General features: G+C 34.1%; 1 protein-coding gene across 8 annotated transcripts; it reads left to right on the top strand.

The window, feature by feature from the left end:
* The first annotated feature begins 3,037 nt into the window (after nucleotides 1–3,037).
* On the top strand, nucleotides 3,038–17,983 carry LOC134536100 (gastrula zinc finger protein XlCGF28.1-like). 8 transcript variants are annotated; one of them, XM_063375643.1, is made up of 5 exons: nucleotides 3,038–3,197; nucleotides 5,134–5,206; nucleotides 6,321–6,456; nucleotides 10,379–10,479; nucleotides 12,412–17,983. In XM_063375643.1, the coding sequence occupies exons 3-5, from the start codon at nucleotides 6,406–6,408 to the stop codon at nucleotides 13,760–13,762; spliced, it is 1,503 nt and encodes a 500-aa protein (XP_063231713.1). In that variant the 5' UTR covers nucleotides 3,038–3,197; nucleotides 5,134–5,206; nucleotides 6,321–6,405; the 3' UTR covers nucleotides 13,763–17,983. The 8 variants fall into 8 exon arrangements, with proteins under 8 accessions (XP_063231713.1, XP_063231714.1, XP_063231716.1 ...); XM_063375644.1 differs by lacking the exon at nucleotides 3,038–3,197 and adding an exon at nucleotides 3,497–3,641; XM_063375646.1 differs by lacking the exon at nucleotides 3,038–3,197 and adding an exon at nucleotides 3,629–3,657.
* Nucleotides 17,984–21,737: the final 3,754 nt, after the last annotated feature.

The following is a 21,737-nucleotide window of genomic DNA, read 5'->3' as shown; positions in this document are numbered from 1 at the left end:
CACATATTTGAATTAATGAGTGCAAATAAAAGTAAATTTATCAATTAAATTGTAAATTTCATTTCACTCCTTTGTATCCATACAAAATAGTGATAATTCAATAAAAATGATTCAATTTTATTCATAAAAGTATTCAATCATTTCAATGTTTTGTTACGACGTCACGTTAAACTATCGTCCGTAAACCGACTTTACAGACAAACAATTTTTTTTTGGTCAGAGGTATTTCAAACTTTTCAAGTTTAATTTCAAATTTGAAATTAAGTAATGCATCACAGTTCTGAATAAATTTATTTTTAAACTTGTTATGCCATCTGTATTTTTTTTAATGTGTAAATTAAATTCAAAATAATATTCGTTAGGTACCCAATAAAACAAATGTTAAAGTGCTTTTTTGAAGTTATAGACGCATATTTTCCTTTTAACACTTTTTATTCATATCAACATTATTTTAGTTATTTACTTTTATTACTTGTTTAATCGCTCATGTGCTTTCGCCAATTTAAAGAATCGTTGAGACGGAAACTGATGTAATTTTCGTTTCCGCTAGGCACGATATTGATTGGGCGATTGCATCCAACATCCAACATATTCTAGAACCAGTCCTATATAAAAATATTTAATGGAACCTCGGCATCCAACTTGCCAAACAATATAGACCGTTTCACTTTCAGTTTGCAGTAGTACATATGGCTTATGACGCGCGCTGTTGCCATATCTCTCACATGTTACGAATTTCAGGAGATGCGTTTCTTTGGTGTTCTGATTGCACCAGAAGCATTTTAAGAACTGATATCGTAATTTATAATATTGTATACTGTGACGATTATAAATTTGTAATAAATCGCCACGTTTTAGAATTGAAACTTCTTTGATGAGGGGGCTACAATTTTCGAGCGTTACGAAAATTCCGATCGCACGTGGGGAATAGTTAGGAACTTTGTGGAGGAACTGGTAGAGGAGAGTGCGTTAGCGGCAACGCCACTCCAACCCATGTGCTAGCGGTCGAATGGGAAGACGTAAAAAAAAAGGGGGGGGGTAGGAACATAGCGTAGCAGTATATATATTCAAAGGTAGCAGGCTAAATGCTAGTTGTAACGGCTGGATTGGAAGACGGCAGGGGAGAGGTAGCAGTGATGCAGCTTTGACGTAGCATTGATGCTACAGAATTCTCGTAACGCTGCTTGTGTTTGTCTACTTCTCAATTTTCGTAACGGGAAATGGTTGACGCTACCATATTACGTTTATTCCATTTGAATTATGTATAATTTATTTATTCGTGTGGAAAAGAGTTATTGATTTGTGCAATTAACTTAATACCCAACTACCAGGTCGGGTGCAACAATTGATGCTGTATTTGCTAGAAATTTAGAAAGTTATAAATCCCAATCATTTTTGTCGTATTTTAGCCATTTAAGCTAAGATAATAATTCTGCGGATAATGATTAATAAAATATGAGTAACTACCATAGTGTTTCATGTTTTTGTTAAATTAAATTAATGAATTCTTTGTAAAATATATTTAAAAACATTAAATACGATTTTTTTTTAAATTTGAGATCATATCCGCAGCCTTACTATTCTCAATTATTATATCTCGTTCACTAAAAGAATAAAATAATTATCTTTATCTATACTACCTAATAAATAAAATAAAATAATATCACTTATGTTGCGCGCGGACCTCACGCACACTTTTTTTTGTTTACTCTTAACTTAAAGCAAGAAACAGTTCACACACATTCGTACACAGTGGCGGATACAGGATTTTGGTTTGGGAGGGGCTTGACCCAGCTGAGGCTAGGCTTTATATAAAGGCAAACACTAAAACAATAGTGGACCCAGATGTTTTTGGAGGGGGCTTGAGCCCCTTAGCCCCCCCTCTGGATCCGCTACTGATTGGTACGAATTCATACGAAATACTAAAGTGTAATAGTAAAACGAACTTGATAAATAAATTATTAACACATACATTTTAATCAATATTGCAATCGTCCATAAGAGTAGCACAGGGCTAACCAAAAGAACGAGGTTGGGGCGATGGATAATGACTGGGATGAATCTGATGAGGCCAAACTTATCAAAAACCTTTCCTCGTCATATTTAATTTCAAAAGAGCTCCATATAATTGCCTTGAAAATTGTGTTATGCAATCTTACGAACAATTTCACTTGGACCCATACCATTTCAATGGGGTTGAGCTCGCGATGATATGGGGGCAAGCGAAGTACAGTTTGTTCTACGCTTTTGGCTATTTCTTCAAGTTTGTATTTTTTGTACTTATGCTTTTCCCGTCCTACCATATGTAGCAATTCCCGCTTAATCGTACTGATATCATAATAAATTATTTTATCTGTGAGCCACTATCTTATATTCCCCACTCGCCAACATTGCATGGGAATCGGTTCACATATCCTGCTTTAGTATGATGCATTATCTAAAACAATAACAGACCCCTCTGGACTCTGGAGTGTTTTCAAGAACTATGATATTTACTTATCAGCTAAGGAAAGAATAAGTCTGATCCTGTTGGGGGGTCAGACAGGACTGGAGCAAAGGTTACAAGGTAACTGCTTCTGTTCCACGGGAGTGGAAGTAAAGTTAATAATATCACTAATTTAATTCTCAGATACTGCCAGTCTGTAACTGGGTGGCTGTAAAAGAACATATAAATTACACTGAACATATATAATACCGCCCATATTGCCGGTTAAAATTTTAAAGTAGCATCTTTAAATATAACAGGCAGCATGCGGCCGGATACAGGGTGTCCACAGTTAGTACTTTCGTACTAGATATAGTACTTTTATAAGTTTTTTAGTGGTCTAGTACATTTACGATCAGATCTAGTACTTTTTTCTTTAATATAATATTATTACAGTAACTCCGATATGTTTTATTATTAAGCATAATTATTTTTAAAAACTATGGAATGTATGTGTGTGTGGTGTGATATTTAAGTTAGAGCATTGCAATGTCATAATAACTTCCTAAATTGTTAAAACCATAGCAAATTATAATTTAGTACTTTTTTTAAATCTGGTACTTTTTTCTCGCCTAAGTTGGTACAAAATATTTTTTCCTTGTGGACACCCTGGCCGGATATCACAGGGCGCGCTCCAACATCGGTGAAGAATACTGAGACTCGGCCTTCGCTCACTGCTTCATCAATGTGCTTGTCCCTTCGTCAATTTGAGGTAACATTCTAACAAAAATAAGCCTGAATGAAGCATTAAAACAAATGAAACAAAATATCAAGTATTACAAACACTTGAAGTATCACTTTATTATTTTATAAAAAAGCATGGAATACATTTTGTGTTCCGGGGATAGGCTAAAGATTAGCTGAAGAAAATACGTTTTAATAAATAATATTATCTAATGTTTCCCCCGTATTATACTTGTTTGTGATGTTGTAAAAACATCAAAGCAGTTAAGTAAGCAATGTTACATTCCTGAAATTTTATCTGAAAAATAACCTCAAATTCGTAAACATAATATGTTCACGGTGACTCAGCTAACGTGATTACTCATACTATTCTATAACTGCTACTGGCTAGCTAGTACTGACGAACTATTATTAAAGTTAGTATAAATAAGCTTTTGCGGAAGATGTTCTATTCCATTTGTTAATAAAAAAGGTACTGCTGCTTAAAGGTTTAGTACAGCAATAAGTTTTTATACCATCTGTGCATTATTTAAGAAAAATAAGTGAAGTTGCTTTAAAATAAAATTTTTATTGTTTTTACTGGTTTGAACTATATTATGTTACGCTCATAGTCACACATTTATCTTGAAATTAATTTTAATGAATGCTTCATTAAAAATGCGTTGAGTAATAGGTTAGGATTCAAATATAAACAGGTCATTACATGTTGGAGAAATTAACTTGTGGTTTTCTGTGTTACATACGACCAAATATTTGATACGACTTAACACATCTCGAGTTTTAATTTGTTTGTAATGAAAACCCGAAACAATGTTTTATTTTTGTAATAAGTAAAAAAGTATGGATGCTACATTCGCGAATTTAGTTTTTGGTCTAAAGTTTTACTTGTTTTATACTTAGCCCATTTCACGTTCCACAATCATATTTAAATGTAAAACTTGGAACGGAAAAGATCAGCATTGCTTGTACGCTTCCATGTACCCCCGGGTAATTGTTCCCTATTACTTATCCAGTTTTATTCCAAAATATAATATTAAAATAAAGAAGATAAATAGTTGTGTTTGTAATATTAAGCTGCGTTATTGCCAAAATATATGATATTTCGAAAATATGTATGTAGGCTACCTATAAAACTTTGAGGAACATTGTTCTGTGGAGCAATTCTTCTGTGTAACATATCCAATTGTATTTTAATTTGAAAAATTAAAGTAAGCAGTTGAATGTGTTTCTGATTTTAAACTCTACAATCACCAAAATATTTTTAATTTGAGCATATGCATTTTAAAGTTTTGTTATAAACTACATACATAAGTAACATTTTCCCTGGAATTGTCCACGTAACATATCCAATTTAATTTTAACTAAAAAATATTAAAATAAATTTAAGCAGTTAAATGTGTCTGTGATGCAAAACTTTACCATAACCAAAATTAATTTAATTTTAAAAATATGAATTATAAAACTGAATACCTACAAACTCGATTTGCAATACAGTAAGGAACAATTACCTCCGACTGCGTGTCATTGTAAATACTCTTTTGAAACATGATTTAGGCCCGTCTACAATTGCAGTTTCCCAAATGTCCTTTGGTAATAATTTAAATATGAGTAACTTATAACAATTGCAAGATTAAAAAAGTTATTAAATTGTGGTACAAATGTCATGCTAAAAATTACTTTAATTGAATTTAATAATTAAAAGTTTAGGTATTTGCCATTAGAGTTAAGTTTTGATTGAAAATACTGATAAGTTTCATGATTTCAATTTCATTTTGGTGCTTTGTTGTGTATTAACTTGAATTGTGGTCTTTTATGGTATATTGCTGTTACATGTTGTAGGTATGGCCATGCTTTTCGGTTTTATCGCAGTCCACCACACAATATTGTCCCTGGTAATTTATCACCTTTATTTTTGAATGGTACAAAAATTATTTTAATTTTTTTTGCATTAATTTATGTTTTAGGTTCCTGTATGTTACCAGATCTGCAGATCACAAAATTCACTGAAGAGGAGAGAGAGACTGCCTAACTGGTCACGTAAGTGCTGAAAAAGCTTCAAAATAAACAGTGAGGGTGTTAGAAGGCACTAAATATTAATTTCCAGTAGTAGACTTTTGCTAAATTGCAAGGTTTGTTTTTTGACATCTCACTTCAGTTAATAACCGCACACTAAGTGTAAATAAAAGACATCCAAATAAATTATATAAAATTATCTCTGAAAAGTTTTTAGCTTTTCCACAAAAATTGGAACATTTCAGTGAATAGTAGACCTATTTCGTATTATGTTTAATTATGCATATTATTTATAAAAATGGCCCTGTAATATAAAAATATTGTAAGGAAAATTTATTATAAGGTCCTGAATAGTCCCGAAAAAGTCCTGAATTGGGTTAAAGACACCTTTGTTACAGATATTTGAAATGTTTACTTGTTTTGGATGTATTCATTCATCTCTCTCTCACCCCCCCCCCCCCCCCACCCTTCTTAAATATTGGTGCATACGTTCTGTTTTTCCTTGTAAACTCATAAAATGAAAATCAACTATATAGTTGTTGCTAGCTCTAAGCCAAATTAATATGTGCAGTCAGGTGTATTGCTTCAGTTTCATTTTCCATTTCTACTTTGTCTTACATTTTACTGAGCATGCATTGTTAGTTTTAAGAAGAAATGAGACACTACGAAGTTACGCTGGTGTGAACGAGTTTTGCGTTATATCCATGGTCCTGATGACTCACTAGTATATTATACCATGTTTTATTGGTATCTTCAAAAAAAAAGTTTCACTATATATTTATTTTTCCTATGACACCAATTTTTACTTAAATGTGTGTTAACATTTTTTTTATTATTGTGATTTATTATTGAAATCTTAATTAACATCAAAATTTTACAGTTTTGGGCAAAATTTATCAATTTTATTTTATTTTCTCTGCCATGCATTTTTAAAACGTACATTTTGCTGCTTCCTATAGGAAATGAACAGATACAATTTTGAAAGAATTCAGATCCAAGGAGCGTACGCAGGGGAAAATGTGATATATCCTCACACCAACAGAAGTAAAGAGTCTGAAAGTGGTTCCATCCCGCCCTTCCCCCGAGATGAAGTCCTGGGTGCACGGCTGTTACCAAGTGCTCGATGGTGCGGTCTCAGGTGGGCTCGTGGCACGGCAGAGCACGGCTGTCGCTCGTGTGTGCAGCCGGGCGAGGAGTGGCGTCGAGCAGCCGGAGCGAGCGACATGAGCATTGTCGAGCCCATCATCACGCTGACCGTCAAGGACGAGATAAAGGTACCGTCAGCCCTGGGGGTCGTCGCGTCCGTCCGTCCGTCCGCCCTCCGACAAGCCGAGCGCTTCACGTTCCGTACGTCCGTCGTAACATGTTCCCACTTGGATGCTGCCAACTGACTAAACAGCTTGAATTTTTGACAAAATTTCTTTGTTCAATGTTTCACGATCATGTACACTAAGCACTTGTAAATCATTAAACTATTTTTTTTCCTCACTCTTAATATTTATTTAAATATATTTTCGAATTAATATTACGCTTTTGTGTGTTTAGTCATTTTTTTGTTTAAAATATGATTTAAAACGTGTTCAAATGCAAGTTAAAACTGTAATATAGAATTATCTAAATGCAGTAAACAAACTAATAAACCTTTTAAAATAAAGGCAATGCCTTTCTGACATTCTAAAGCTTATATGTAATTTAATCTGTCCGTCCGTAGAAAGTTAAAGTTCGGTAAGGTTTTGACGGACAGACGGATGAAAATTTTCAGGCCCTCCGATTGGCTGCAGGTCTCGTGATTGACAGATAGATGGGTGACGGATAGATGCTATGGATCATTGTGTGACCAGCTTTGCCATTTTATAATATGACGTATTGATTTAAATTAAGTTGTATAAGAATTTTTTTTTGATATGCTTATAATTATTTTAATCCCTTTCCATATTTTATGTTGTCTTTCTAATTGGTGAACCTCTTTAACTCTGAAAACAATTTTACAGGAGAGACTAAAACACTTATTACTCCAACCTCACATCTTATTGTAACAATTGAATACAATTTATATATAAGAATCCAAATGAAAATTCAAAATAAGTATTAATTATTTTAGGAAATACTACGATTGCCAATTCTTATTTTATGGTCATCATTGAAATTCAGAGGTTTGCTAAAACATATGTTGTAATCCATAGAAAAATTATTTGTTATGAGACTTGGAGAGGATGTAAAAAATGTAATTTTGAGGAATTTAATGCAAAAATGTAAAAATTTATCCAAAGTAGAGTCATGAGGTTTGGTAATAGGTTGCGATCACACAATTAACATTATAATATTCAATTAAAAAAATTAATAAAAATTTGCTGTTACCATTATAAGATTATTATTGCTATTTTGTAAATAAAATTTGTAATAATTTGCAAAACAAATATTAACAAAGGTGCTAACCTGAAAGAAAAAAAAAATTCATGGCACAAAATTGGGTAGTTTGGAAGCTCCTTGGTTAAACTGAAATGGCCGTGTATCAACGATGTAGCAGTCAAGTGTGACCATTTTGTATCAAAGTGATACCATCCACCAACCACCCTCGTATCATTGATCCCGATATTATTCACGATTCAATTCCTGTATCATTCTTATCAGAAAGCCAGGTCTTATGGGGAATTAAATCATTAAAACCAACTATGTCTACTGGTCCTGACGGTATACCAAATTTCATTATTAAAGGCTGCTCTTTTATTCTAATGCCTCTATTGTTGCATCTATTTAATACAAGTCTAAAATCACAAGTATTTCCCACTAAATGGAAAATAGCTAAGGTTATTCCCATACATAAAAAGGGTAGTAAACTCAGTGTATTTAATTATAGGCCTATATCATTATTAAATGGCTTTACTAAAATCTTTGAAAAAATAATATTTAAACATATTAACTTTCCAATAAACAACAGATTAGCTCCTAATCAGCATGGCTTTAGAAATAGTATGACAACTTCTACTAATCTTCTCTCATTTATTAATCCTATATACAATAAAGTTACAACAAGGGGGCAGGTTGATGCATGTTATTTTGATCTGGCTAAAGCCTTTGATACTGTCAATCACTCCATTTTACTAGCTAAACTTTCTAACTTCGGTCTCTGTAATAATTATATAACCTGGTTTACTAGTTACCTTAAAGATAGATGTTTCTTTGTTTCACTTAATAAAAAAACTTCTACTTTATATCATGCTACTTCTGGTGTGCCTCAAGGGGGTACTTTATCTCCCTTATTATTCAATATTTATATCAATGATATTTTTAAAGTTCTTCATCATACTACTGGTTTTCTGTTTGCTGATGATCTTAAAATATCCAGAGAAATTTCCTCCTTAAATGACTGTCTGCTTCTTCAATCTGATATTACTGAAATTGATAATTGGTGCAAAATGAATTTAGTTTCACTTAACAAAGATAAAACAAAAATTATTTCTTTCACAAGGAAAATTCATCCAGTTAAATATGATTATTTTCTTGACAACTCAAAAATTTCCAAATCTCTTAGTATAAAAGATCTTGGTGTTATTCTTGATTCCAAACTATTCTTTCATCAACATGTTAATTCTTTAGTATCCTTTTCCCGTAGAACCTTATATTTAATAAATTATATAACTTACTATGCATCTAATATTGAATCCATTCTTACTCTTTATTTGTCCTTAGTTAGAAGTAAACTCGAATATTGCTCAGTTATCTGGAACAGTATTAACACCACCGACAGTGACAAAATTGAATCCATACAAAATAAATTTTTCAAAATAATTAGTTCTAGACACCATCAATTACCCAAATTAGAATCTCTTTCAAATCGTCGCATCCATCTGGATGCCCTGTTTGTGTTTAAGTGCTATAGTTCAAAAATTAATTGCTTATACTTACTTGATAACTCTGGTATTCGAGTCCCGCAGTTCAAAAGCCGCCTTCGATCCCTATTATGTTCCTTACACAATAATAATGATTTAATTTACAGACTTATCTCAAATTTCAATAAATATGAAAATTTTATTAAAAACTTCAAATTTTAATTTTTATGATTACCCTAATATTCTGAGTAATTTTATAATCCTGTTTATTCTTCCAATTTTAGATCAATTAGTTAAAATTATCTCAGTTGCTGTTTTGTTTTGTTTTGTTTGTTATTGTGTCGTCCTTTATTTTCCTGTGTAGGTTGTATTTATTCGCTTGTATGTGTCGTCTTTTATTATCCTGTTTATGTTGTATTTATTCGCTTGTATGTGTCGTGTTTGTATTACTTGTTCTGTGCACACCTCTAAAGCTTCGGCTGTTGGTGTGCATGTCACAAATTTTAATAAATAAATAATAAATAAATAAATAAATAAAAACAATGGAAGTGGTACAGAGATGACTTCTGTAGATAACTGGAAAATATTTGTAGGCTCCTTAAACTACTGGAATCTAAGATGCAGCTCTCTTTTAATCCTTAGTTCCTCTTCAAAGATGGTTTTCAAACACATATATAAAATGCACCTTAACTTTTAATTTAAGCTTCATACTTATTTGCTAAAGGTTCTGCCCACCAGATTTTATGCACAGGCTGAACTAGTTGACTTTACACTTATTTGACATTATAATGCTCTTTTATAAATATAAATATATATATATATATATATGTATATGGGAGCTTTGTTTTTACACTTTAGTGTGTCGTCTTATCAGTATTTTATTTTAACCTGATGATTGATTAGTAGAGACCTGCAAAATTCGCGGATTCATTGACCTCTAGGATAGACTCCACAGTCCTTTAAATACTCGCGGAAATGACACCTGTTCATTGGCTACTGACGTGTGAGACGTCTCAACTAGGCTGTCCGTAATTCGGCACTTTCTTGGTTTAGTGTTTCCCATTGGCTCACAGTTCCCCAGATAAAATGTGGGCCAATCGCAGAAGCGGTACGAAGTTATAGTTGTTTTGATGCTATCCTATCGCGAAATGAATCCGCGAATTTTGCTTGTCTCTATTGATTAGCCATATTCAGTATTACTAAGTCCTTCTCTGTTTATACTTAATACAAATGTTGATGAGTTTACCTGCAGATGCAGCAAGTTATCAATGTAGTAAGCCTCACTCCATTTACAAATCTTAAAAACTCTCCAAACAGGTGCTTCTAATGATAAAATAAATTAGACAAAAATGTTGATTGCTTTCAGCTGGAGCAAGATGATGCGGCTTGCCTCGAGCGTACATTGGAGAAGGCTCAAATGATCGACTGGAAGCAGGAAGATTCACAAGACGGTCAAAATGGCGTGCGGTAAGACATTCAAATTTTAATTGCTTTCACCCACTTCGCCTTGGCCAGGCTCAACTTATTTTCTGGGCTACACACATGGTCTGTAACGTAACGGTGAAATGTTGTCTCTGCGTGTTGGTGAACATGTGTTCAAATCTTGGTCCACAATGCTAATATTGGTCTACTGAGATTTTCAGAAAATACTCAAAATGCTTGGATGGGCACTTACTCAGGTGTTAACATTGGAAAGTCAACGAAAATCCTGGAAAAGAGATGCAAATTCATCAGTGATAGTAATTTGAGGGGAAAATGTCTTGCTCCAGTCTCCATTCACTCAGAGTGAACACTTTTTTTTTTTTTTTTTTTTTTCGAGATTGTGTTTGTGTGCATGTCATTAACACTATAAAATGGTATATATGCAAGGTTCTGTTTGGACTAGGTGAGCTATGGGGAATGATGATTGCTGGACTCCCTTTATTTCTTTCAGAAATTGCACAAAAAAAAAGAATTTTGTAATTTTTGTGATGGAAAGTCTGGGAAATGTCAGAGAGATTTTATGCATGTTAAATATTTTTGTGGCCTCCCTGTTACTAGTTAGTGATGGGCCATTCAAATTTTTTAGAAATGGAAATTCAGAATTTCAAGCACAGACACCTCTGGTTGATGAGGCCAGTGTATTTTACCACACAAATATAATATCAATTCAATATTGTATTTGCCAAAAGCTATATTGCTGTCAAAATGTTTGCACTTCAGAGAACACAACTTCACACAGTTTGGTCATTGTTATTGCGAAAAGTTGCATGTGAGATGTATCAGTAAAGACAAGATTTTATGGTTTTATTTTTAGCTCAGTTTCATTTTTAAAACACAATATTTGGCATTAAATTTTTATTTTTATAAAAAACTGTTTTGTATTGGTAAAATTTATATGCTACATTTATGCAATAAAATAGTTTGTAATAAATTGGTCTAAACATATACATTCAGAACAATAAAAATAAATTAGTGAGGATTCGTGGTTTAAAAGTGATTCATTAATGTGCATTTCGGTGGTATACAGTGATTCAATATTCTTTTCAGTATTCTTTCGGTTTATCACAATTCACCATACAATCTTGTGCCTATGTATTGGTAACTGGGTTGAATATAATCACATGTATTTCTGAGACTTTTTTTAAAGCTTATTTGAAATTAATTTTTAGGAAATGAGTGGTACAATAAACATGTTTTTATTGTAATTTGGTAAGGAATAATCTGCCAGTGTTTATTTATATTTGATGGGGATTTGGAGGAGGAAAATTTTTATTTTTTCAAGTGAGTTATTTGTAGGTATGCTATAAAAGCTCTGTAAAATTTTGCTAAAAATATGTTCAGTTATTTGCTAAATGACCTAAAAGGTTTTTTGTACTTGGAAATATTGAAGTTCTATTCATTCAAAATTAATTATTTTTGGGCTTATTGAATTTTCTTTTATATTTATTTTGGCTTTGTCTTTTTGATGATGAAAATATTAGGTCAAAAAAATTTGAGGAACAGGTAGAGGAATGTTCTATCATTTATTTTCCTAGCATCATTTTAAGAAACCATGTATCCCCAGACTATGATTTGAATTAATGGTTTTTTATTTTTTAAATTTATTTTAACTTTCCTTTACATGTTAATAAGACTTTATGGATAAGCCTCTTGCTTCAATGAATCTTTGGTTTCATGGCCTCAAACTTTTTGTGATATAAATATTAGTAAAAAAAAATTTTAGTTTAGAAAACCATGTTTTACAGTTAACAAATTATTAAATCTAATTAAATTTTTGTAATAAAAGCTATTTTATAATGTGAATACGGAAATGTCAGCAATTTATTAAGAGTTTTGATACTTACTTTAGCTTATTTTTACTGTAAATCGAAAGATAACTTTGCTTGTAGTACAATTAAAGGTCCTTTGGGTTTGCAGGTGGCTGGAAAAGGTCATGCAGCAAGCAGAACTCTGGTCTGGCGCAGTCTGCAACGATCAAGAGGACTTGGAATGGCGATCCAGTTGTCGAATCTGCGGTAAGTTCGCCGGTCAGTCAGCGTGGGACGTGTGCAGGAAGTGCGCCAGGAGACGCGACAAGTTCCCGCGCAAGAAACCGTTTGGTTGCGAGCACTGCAGCAAGAGGTTCTCGGCGAAGTCGCAGCTGGCGGGGCACATGAAGACGCACGGCACGCGCGTCGTCCCGGCGTGCGAGGTGTGCGGCGAGACGTTCTCGAGGACCAGCCACCTGCGCAGGCACGCGCTGATCCACACGGGCGTCCGGAGGTTCCTCTGCGACGTCTGCGGCAAGAGGTTCCTGCAGGGCGACCACCTCAAGAGGCACAAGATGCGTCACACCGGCGAGAAGCCCCACGAGTGCGTGTTCTGCGGGCGCCGGTTCGTGACTCGCGACCACCTCAACGCCCACGTCCGCTCCCACACGGGCGAGCGCCCCTTCTCCTGTGCGGAATGCGGGATGTGCTTCCCCTCCCAGAACGGCGTCAGAATCCACATGCGCACGCACACGGGAGAGAGACCCCACCACTGCTTCGTGTGCCAGAAGAGTTTCGGCTACCTGTCGGCCCTGAAGGTGCACGCGCTCACGCACACCGGGGAGAAGAGGTTTCGTTGCGACCGGTGCGAGGTTGGCTTCTCACTCCTGAAGAACTTGAAGCTCCATCAGCTGTCTCACGCCGGGGTGAAGCCGTTCTCGTGCGAGACTTGCGGCAAGTTGTTTGTGGACTTTGGAAAGTACCACTCCCACCTTCAGTTCGTCAATTGCGATTCGCTGTTGACCTGCGCGCACTGTGACGCGACGTTCAGCGAGCGCCCGGCACTTACCAGACACGTGAAGAAACACATCGACGATAAACCCTACAAGTGTGAGGTTTGTGGGAAGTGTTACGGGGAGCGCTATCTGCTGAGGACGCACCAGTTGGACCACGTGGAGGAAAAACCGTTTCGGTGCAGCGTGTGTGGGAAGGGTTTCAAGTTGGCCAGACTCCTCCAGGCACACTGCGTGGTGCACTCGGACGAAAGGCCGTTTCGTTGCGAGTTCTGTGGTGCTGGTTTCGCACGCGGTGCCCACCTGCGGACGCACGTACGGATTCACACGGGGGAGAAGCCGTTCCGGTGTGGCCACTGTGACGCCAGATACAAGAACAGCAGTAGCCTCAAGATACACATCCGCACCCACACGGGCGAGCGGCCTTACACCTGTTCACAGTGCAGTCGGGCGTTTGCTGTGCGTTGCAATCTGAAAGCGCACATGAAGATTCACAATCTCAGCTGAGCTGACTAATTCATGTTGTAATGTTATTGGTTTACTAGTTTAATTTCTTGATATGTGCTGTTTGTTAGCCCCATGAATTTTATATATAATTTATATACATTGAAATATTATTTTTCATCAAATTCATTTCCAATTTCCTAAAATCATTATGATGTTATGAGATGTTTAGTTCGTTTTTCTGAATGTCTTCAATTATATTTTATGGCACCCTATCATAGACTCAAAACACTTTTACACCTCTGAGGAATTCAGAATTATTCATTGAATAACTTAATTTGGTACACTGCTAGGTAACTAATTATTAGGACAGTATTTTATATCGAATTGCGACTAAACCAAAATAACACCGAAAGGCACAAAACACACCATTTAATGTTGAAATACAACAGCAACAAAATGAAATTGAAGTCATGAAATCAACCAGGATTTTAAAAAAAATAAAAACACATGAAAATGTTATCATTTAGTGCATTAAATTCCTTGATGTAATTTATTTACCACAAAGTTTGTACGTATCAAAGTGTAAGTAAAAATTAATTTTACATAGTTAATTTTTGTTTATTGATTTTCAACAAATATAAACTTTATGGATGGTACATTTTTCAAACACACGTATGTTCACGAATTAATTTTTTATTGGTCTTGGTAATCTTGTCATTGTCATGCTTATTACAGATTATTTTATTGTAAAAATATGTTGCCAGAATTTAACCATTTTGGTAAAATTAGTAGGTATTAATCCTTGAACTCTGGTTGACTTGTGTAGCAGTCGAGACCTGGCTGGCTCGCTGACCGATGGACTTCTGTGGCAGTCTGCAGTCAGTCAGCCTCCCGGGGATAAGTGCTGTGGAGGCCGGACCTCAGTGCTATCTAGTGGTTGTCTCATGAGTCTTTACTAACTGCTGCGGCCACTAGATATCAGTGGTTTACAGTTTCTCACTGGTGATTATTTGTTCAATGTGCGGCCAGTCGTAAATCATTTTAGGGAGATGTATATACAAACCATTTAGGCTCATGTGAAATTTGTGCATTTATGAGTCGCTGATGTTGACTACAATAAAACAGTATATTCTGCAAAAAAGGAGCAGTTCTGGAGTGAAACTGTTTGTTATATGGGATGTTCTTACCAATTATATTTTAGACTTTATTGTGTATTGTGGAGTGCCTACAGACATTAAAAAAATTGGTTGTCTGTAAAGTCGGTTTACGGACGATAGTTTAACTCGAAAAAGTTAAATCGATGTTTCTTCCAATAGAGTGGAAGAGAGATAGATGCGGCGTAAGCGTACAATGAGCATAACGGGACAAAGCGTAACGGGACAATGAGTAATCCTTTTTTGTGCATGCAGCCGGCGTTCATCGATTTATTAGACGTCACGCCAAAAAATTTGTTTTGACATTTCTGGTGACATTGTAGCTAGCCTAATTCAACTGTATTTACAAAAGGGACATACACACACTTTTCTGCGACGACTGGTACACCAGCCCAGCATTGTTTTGTTTGCTTTATGACCAGGCAACAAATGCGTGTGGGTCTGTTCATCACACAAGGAAAGAAATGCCTAAAATTGCTGGAAAGCTTAAAAAGGGAAAATTTTATTTACAGTCTGTTTCAGGACTAATGCTGGCACTAAAATGGTGTGACAAAAGATATGTTTATATGCTCTCAACTTTTCATCAAGCAGACATGACTGAAACTTAACAAAACTCGACAAAAACACTTAACCAAATGATGTACTTAATTACTTAATTACAATAAATCAATAGGATATGTTGGCAGAAGTGATATGATAATTGAAAATGGTGGAAAGTATCAGGAGATCATAAAAGTGGTACCGCAAACAGGTTTTTTTTTCTTCATATTATTGATATGACTGTTTTTAATTTGTATTGTTTATACAATAAATTTGTCGCAAAAACTTTGTATGCTAATTTTCAAATGAAAATTGTTGATCAAATATTGGAAAAGTACAACATAAAAAGAATAAATTCGGGGGGAAGAAGAAGATCAGACTTTCCACCGAGACTGACAGCAGTACCTCATCTTCCCAATGAGTGGAGTCTATACAGGATAAGAGAAAGCAAACTAAAGTTTTTTTTGCAAAGAATTCAATACAACACTATGTACTACTCTTTGCTTCAACATTTATCAGACTAAAAAAAAAAGTTTTAAAATATTTTACGATCTAAATTAATGGTGGTAGGCTAACTGTATTCATTATCTTTTTTATGGAAATTATATAAATATCCCAAAAAATTATTATATTCAAATAAATTTAAAAATTGAACAAAAACATGTTTACCAGTGCCAAGTATATAATTAAAATTTTAAAAAAGGACTCTGAAGAATTTGAGTATCCCATGCAGGGGTCATAGTGAAACATTTCATTGTCATATCTGTTGAATAATGCACTATTTTTATGAATACACATTTTATAAAAATTAAAACAGCCAAACTGGAATTTCCTGTTTTAGAAACTAAATTGGCTCTAAAAATATAACTAAAAAATATGTAGTCTTCCTAGAAGCAAGGTTGTGTTTTTTGTAAAGTGATAAAACCAAAATAACACAGAAATGAAAGTAACTCCAAAATGCAACAAAATTCACCTGTATTGCCTAATTTTTGTCTATCAAAATGTAAAATTAAATTCATAAATTTTTAGTTTGGTTTTTTATTAAAAAAACTTTACAGTTAAGAGAAAAAAATCAATGAATAAGTAATCAGTATCATACTAACATGGCTAAAAGACATATGGAGAAACATAACATGGATATGTGTAATATTTTTGCATTATCATTATTGAATTATGAGTTTTTTTTTTACATAATGATGATGTAACAATACAACTGACACCATAAGTAAATATTTCTAATCAAAATTCTGTCAGAACCAAAAAGAAATTCAAACCATGCCACATTTTTCTCACTATTAATAATTTCTAAAATGCAAAAACTTATTTTCTTGTTTTAGATACAGAAAATGTGATATATGCCACAATTTGAGTAACTTTGTATAGTTATTCATGATTTTTAACAATATAGTTTTAGGAAATTATATTGCTTGTTATTTGTTTAGTTCTATAAGTGTTATAACTTTTAATATATAGCTCAGTCGATTGGTTTGGTTATTTTACATTAGATAGTCATAAAACATTTATTTTTTACGTATAATAAAAATATATCTTAGAAACATAACCAAAGTATGGGTATGTGATTGGGTATGTGAATATATGTCTACGCATACAAATAAAGAAGAGTTTATGTTTGTATGTTTTTTTGTACAAACTTACTGTGTTAATCCGAGCTTGATTAAGTTTTGTACACTTGACAATCAAAACAAGAAACATGTCACAGTCTACATATGATTTCTAAATACCACCCCCATTTTCCTGTCACACCCAATGGTATTTTTGAGTTCATGTCATTCTATTTTATGATTGCTAAACAGTGTTGTGATATTTTCAAGTAGTTTAGTTTACCAATCGTTCAGGTTTTCGAATGTTAGTTCGGTTAGCTATATTTAAAATGCTGTAAATTGTGTTAAATGGCAGCTTTGTTTACATTAACAACATTAAAAATACTTTTACCAAGTTTTTCATGACAGTATTACTCAAAAATATCATTTTCAAAGTTTTAATTTTTTTTTCCCCAGATGACCACCTATTCTAGATGTTTCACAGAATCATTTATGAAATAAATGATGTACAAAAATTCAAGTTTTGAAGTTAACTATGTTTCATTGTTAAAAGTTGTATAATCTCTGTACCTTTGTTTTCACTTTTAAATTTAGGTCATTTTTCATGATCTTAAAGTCAATAAAGTTTTGCAGATTGCGAAAATGTGTTTTAATAAAAATGAATGGAGTATATATTCATTTTTTTAATTACAACAAGTTTTCAACTGACGAGAGAAAATCTGAGATTGCCCATTGTATTAATACACAGGAACTTAAGTTTCACGGACATTCTTCATGCTGAGTGGCTAGGATTGCTGCAGTCAGGTGCCTCCAGTGTTTGCCATGTTAGAAAGCCTGAGATTCCTGCATTGTCCTAATACAATATTTGCTAATACGTTTAACAATACGCATCCCACTGCATGTTTCACGTAAATGTGTAACCTTGTGTGGTGTTTTAAACCATTTTTTTTAAAAAAAAACCTTATTAACATTTTGTTGTTAAAACTCATGTATCCAAGTTGAAAGTAAACCACAAAATTCACCCTGGTAGTAGTAATCAAAGTCATTAATTATGAATTTTTTGTTTGTTTTAATAAATAATTTAATAAATAAATAACAGTAATTATTACTGTTATTGTTCTGTAAATGCAATATTTTGATTATCAAATATTACAACACTTGCAATGAATGAACTGCTAATTCGTTTGGTACATTTAAAACACTGTAAAAAATGTTGCCAGCTTGTTTTGATTGGTTTATTAGGTACATTTCAAATACTTAAAATTTATTTTATGGGTTGTTAAATTAGGTTTTGTGGGCTAATCAAAGAATTACCTATAGATTTATTTATTCTTTTACACCAGAATCCTAAAAAGTATTTATTATTAGTTTTTTGACACTAAAAATGTGATTTTAGTTATTTTGATTTTATTCTCATTCTACCAGGGAGTTATAAAGCTAAGCAGAGGTATTATGAGCTTAAAAACGCTCAACAGATGGCAGCACCTGCTAAAAATCGAGGCATAAATCCAGCGATTTTATTTTCATTCTACCAGGGAGTTATGAACAAAGCAGAGGTATTCCGAGTTTAAAAAAAGCTCAACAGATGGCAGCACGTGCTAAAAATCGAGGCATAAATCCAGCGATTTTATTTTCATTCTACCAGGGAGTTATGAACAAAGCAGAGGTATTATGAGTTTAAAAAAATCTCAACAGATGGCAGCACGTGCTAAAAATCGAGGCATAAATCCAGCGATTTTATTTTCATTCTACCAGGGAGTTATGAACAAAGCAGAGGTATTCCGAGTTTAAAAAAATCTCAACAGATGGCAGCACCTGCTAAAAATCGAGGCATAAATTCAGCAATTTTATTTTCATTCTACCAGGGAGTTATGAACAAAGCAGAGGTATTCCGAGTTTAAAAAAATCTCAACAGATGGCAGCACCTGCTAAAAATCGAGGCATAAATTCAGCAATTTTATTTTTATTCTACCAGGGAGTTATGAAAAAAGCAGAGGTATTCCGAGTTTAAAAAATCTCAACAGATGGCAGCACCTGCTAAAAATCGAGGCATAAATTCAGCAATTTTATTTTCATTCTACCAGGGAGTTATGAAAAAAGCAGAGGTATTATGAGTTTAAAAAAAGCTCAACAGATGGCAGCACGTGCTAAAAATCGAGGCATAAATCCAGCGATTTTATTTTCATTCTACCAGGGAGTTATGAACAAAGCAGAGGTATTATGAGTTTAAAAAAATCTCAACAGATGGCAGCACGTGCTAAAAATCGAGGCATAAATCCAGCGATTTTATTTTCATTCTACCAGGGAGTTATGAACAAAGCAGAGGTATTCCGAGTTTAAAAAAATCTCAACAGATGGCAGCACCTGCTAAAAATCGAGGCATAAATTCAGCAATTTTATTTTCATTCTACCAGGGAGTTATGAACAAAGCAGAGGTATTATGAGTTTAAAAAAATCTCAACAGATGGCAGCACGTGCTAAAAATCGAGGCATAAATCCAGCGATTTTATTTTCATTCTACCAGGGAGTTATGAACAAAGCAGAGGTATTCCGAGTTTAAAAAAATCTCAACAGATGGCAGCACCTGCTAAAAATCGAGGCATAAATTCAGCAATTTTATTTTCATTCTACCAGGGAGTTATGAAAAAAGCAGAGGTATTATGAGTTTAAAAAAAGCTCAACAGATGGCAGCACGTGCTAAAAATCGAGGCATAAATCCAGCGATTTTATTTTCATTCTACCAGGGAGTTATGAACAAAGCAGAGGTATTATGAGTTTAAAAAAATCTCAACAGATGGCAGCACGTGCTAAAAATCGAGGCATAAATCCAGCGATTTTATTTTCATTCTACCAGGGAGTTATGAACAAAGCAGAGGTATTCCGAGTTTAAAAAAATCTCAACAGATGGCAGCACCTGCTAAAAATCGAGGCATAAATTCAGCAATTTTATTTTCATTCTACCAGGGAGTTATGAAAAAAGCAGAGGTATTATGAGTTTAAAAAAAGCTCAACAGATGGCAGCACGTGCTAAAAATCGAGGCATAAATTCAGCGATTTTATTTTCATTCTACCAGGGAGTTATGAACAAAGCAGAGGTATTATGAGTTTAAAAAAAAAGCACAAATGATGGCAGGACTTGCTCAAAATCAAGGCTTAAATCCAGGCATTTTATTTTCATTCTAACAGGGAGTCATAAACTGAAAAAAAGGTTTACAAATTAATCTGTATATATAAAATTGGATTTTGGTATGAATGACATTGATAAACTCCAATACAGTTTGACAGATCCCCATAAGAGTTGGCACATTGGAGGATTTTTTTTTTCATGGAGGTTTTTACGTTATCCATTTCTTTGTAACTCGCCACTAGATGGCGTTGGCGCATCAACTTATAAACCGTTAAATGATTGCCAAGTGTAAAGAGAAAATCTTAGATCATAGACAAACAAACAGCAATTGCATGTCATTTCTGTAGGTCCACTACACCGTCATATAGCGGCATTTTTCATATTGTTTCACATGTAGAGCCTACGATTCTTACCTGGGTGTGAAGAAGGTTGAGCTTCGACTATCTTTGATGCCGCACATGGGTGCAGCCAGACGAACTACGACTCCACTGGTAGTCCTGGTCTAGAGTGTAGCAATATTTAATTTGGGTTTTTTTTTTTTTTGGGGGGGGGGGGGGGGGAGGAATTAGAACCAGTTTTCCCACTGTTTGTTTTCAAATGCTTTCTATTTGATGGTGGGAATAATTTGTTTTAGGATTTTTTTCTGGGGAGGGGGACGGAGTTGACAGCTAGCCCTCCCCACTGCATACACCACTGGTCCTGTCCACTGCACACACTTGATGCCACAGCCCACAGCCTCTTGCATGGTCAGTGTCGTTACCACACTTGGCAGAACATTCAATTGGCCCAACTGATAACGTAGGTAGCCAATCCCAGGTCTCAGTGTTAGGCAGCCATGACTCAGTGGGTGAACCACTGGGCAGAAACGATAAACATGAAGCACAGTAAGTTAACTATGACTTAGTTTTGTAATTTGGCCTCCTCATAGTTCAAGGTCCTGTAAATAAGTACGAAAGATAAATTTTACATTTCATTACTAAAAGTAAGAGATTTAATTTCATGTACAGAGTAAAATGTTTTGTTCTTCATACAATGGAAATTTCAGTATCATTTGTGACTTTTAGTTGGAAACATTTAGTATGAAAGTACTTTTACTTTATCTTGTTTCCTTTTTAATTGTTGTACTATTAAGTGTATCAGTCAAATTCATGCATCTTGTAACTTACAATTTTAATTATTGTATCATTTTTTAAATAACAGCACATTTATTAAGAAAAACAGAAAAATAAACACGCCCGGTATTACAAACACCTGTCCATGACCTATAGCAAGGAACCATCTCAGCAGAGCAGCAAGGAAAATAAACAAGAATTCCTTGTGGACTTCACACACATGTTAGATGCAGACATACTCTTTAAGCAACTTAAGTAACTATACCCAGTGGTTGTAGCTACTGCCGCTGAGAGAAACTAGTTCTGGCAAATACAGCTTTTTTAAATTATTGATGTTCTCAGAATACTGTTTATAAATACAAATAATTCTGTCATTTAATATTAATTTTTTTGAATACTATAGGTTAACTCTCGGTTTGAACTAATATTGGTTTGGTACTTGATGTGAGTTACTATCTGTAACTATCAAATTCATTATATTACTTTTTTTTTGTGTTGTGCTACATTATTACTAGTTATCATACCATACACATAGTTAAT

This window comes from Bacillus rossius, chromosome 10 (assembly GCF_032445375.1).
Source record: "Bacillus rossius redtenbacheri isolate Brsri chromosome 10, Brsri_v3, whole genome shotgun sequence".
Lineage (NCBI taxonomy): Eukaryota > Metazoa > Arthropoda > Insecta > Phasmatodea > Bacillidae > Bacillus > Bacillus rossius.
The sequence above is the reverse complement of the archived record's forward strand: the minus strand, read 5'-3'. Positions and strand labels throughout refer to the sequence as shown.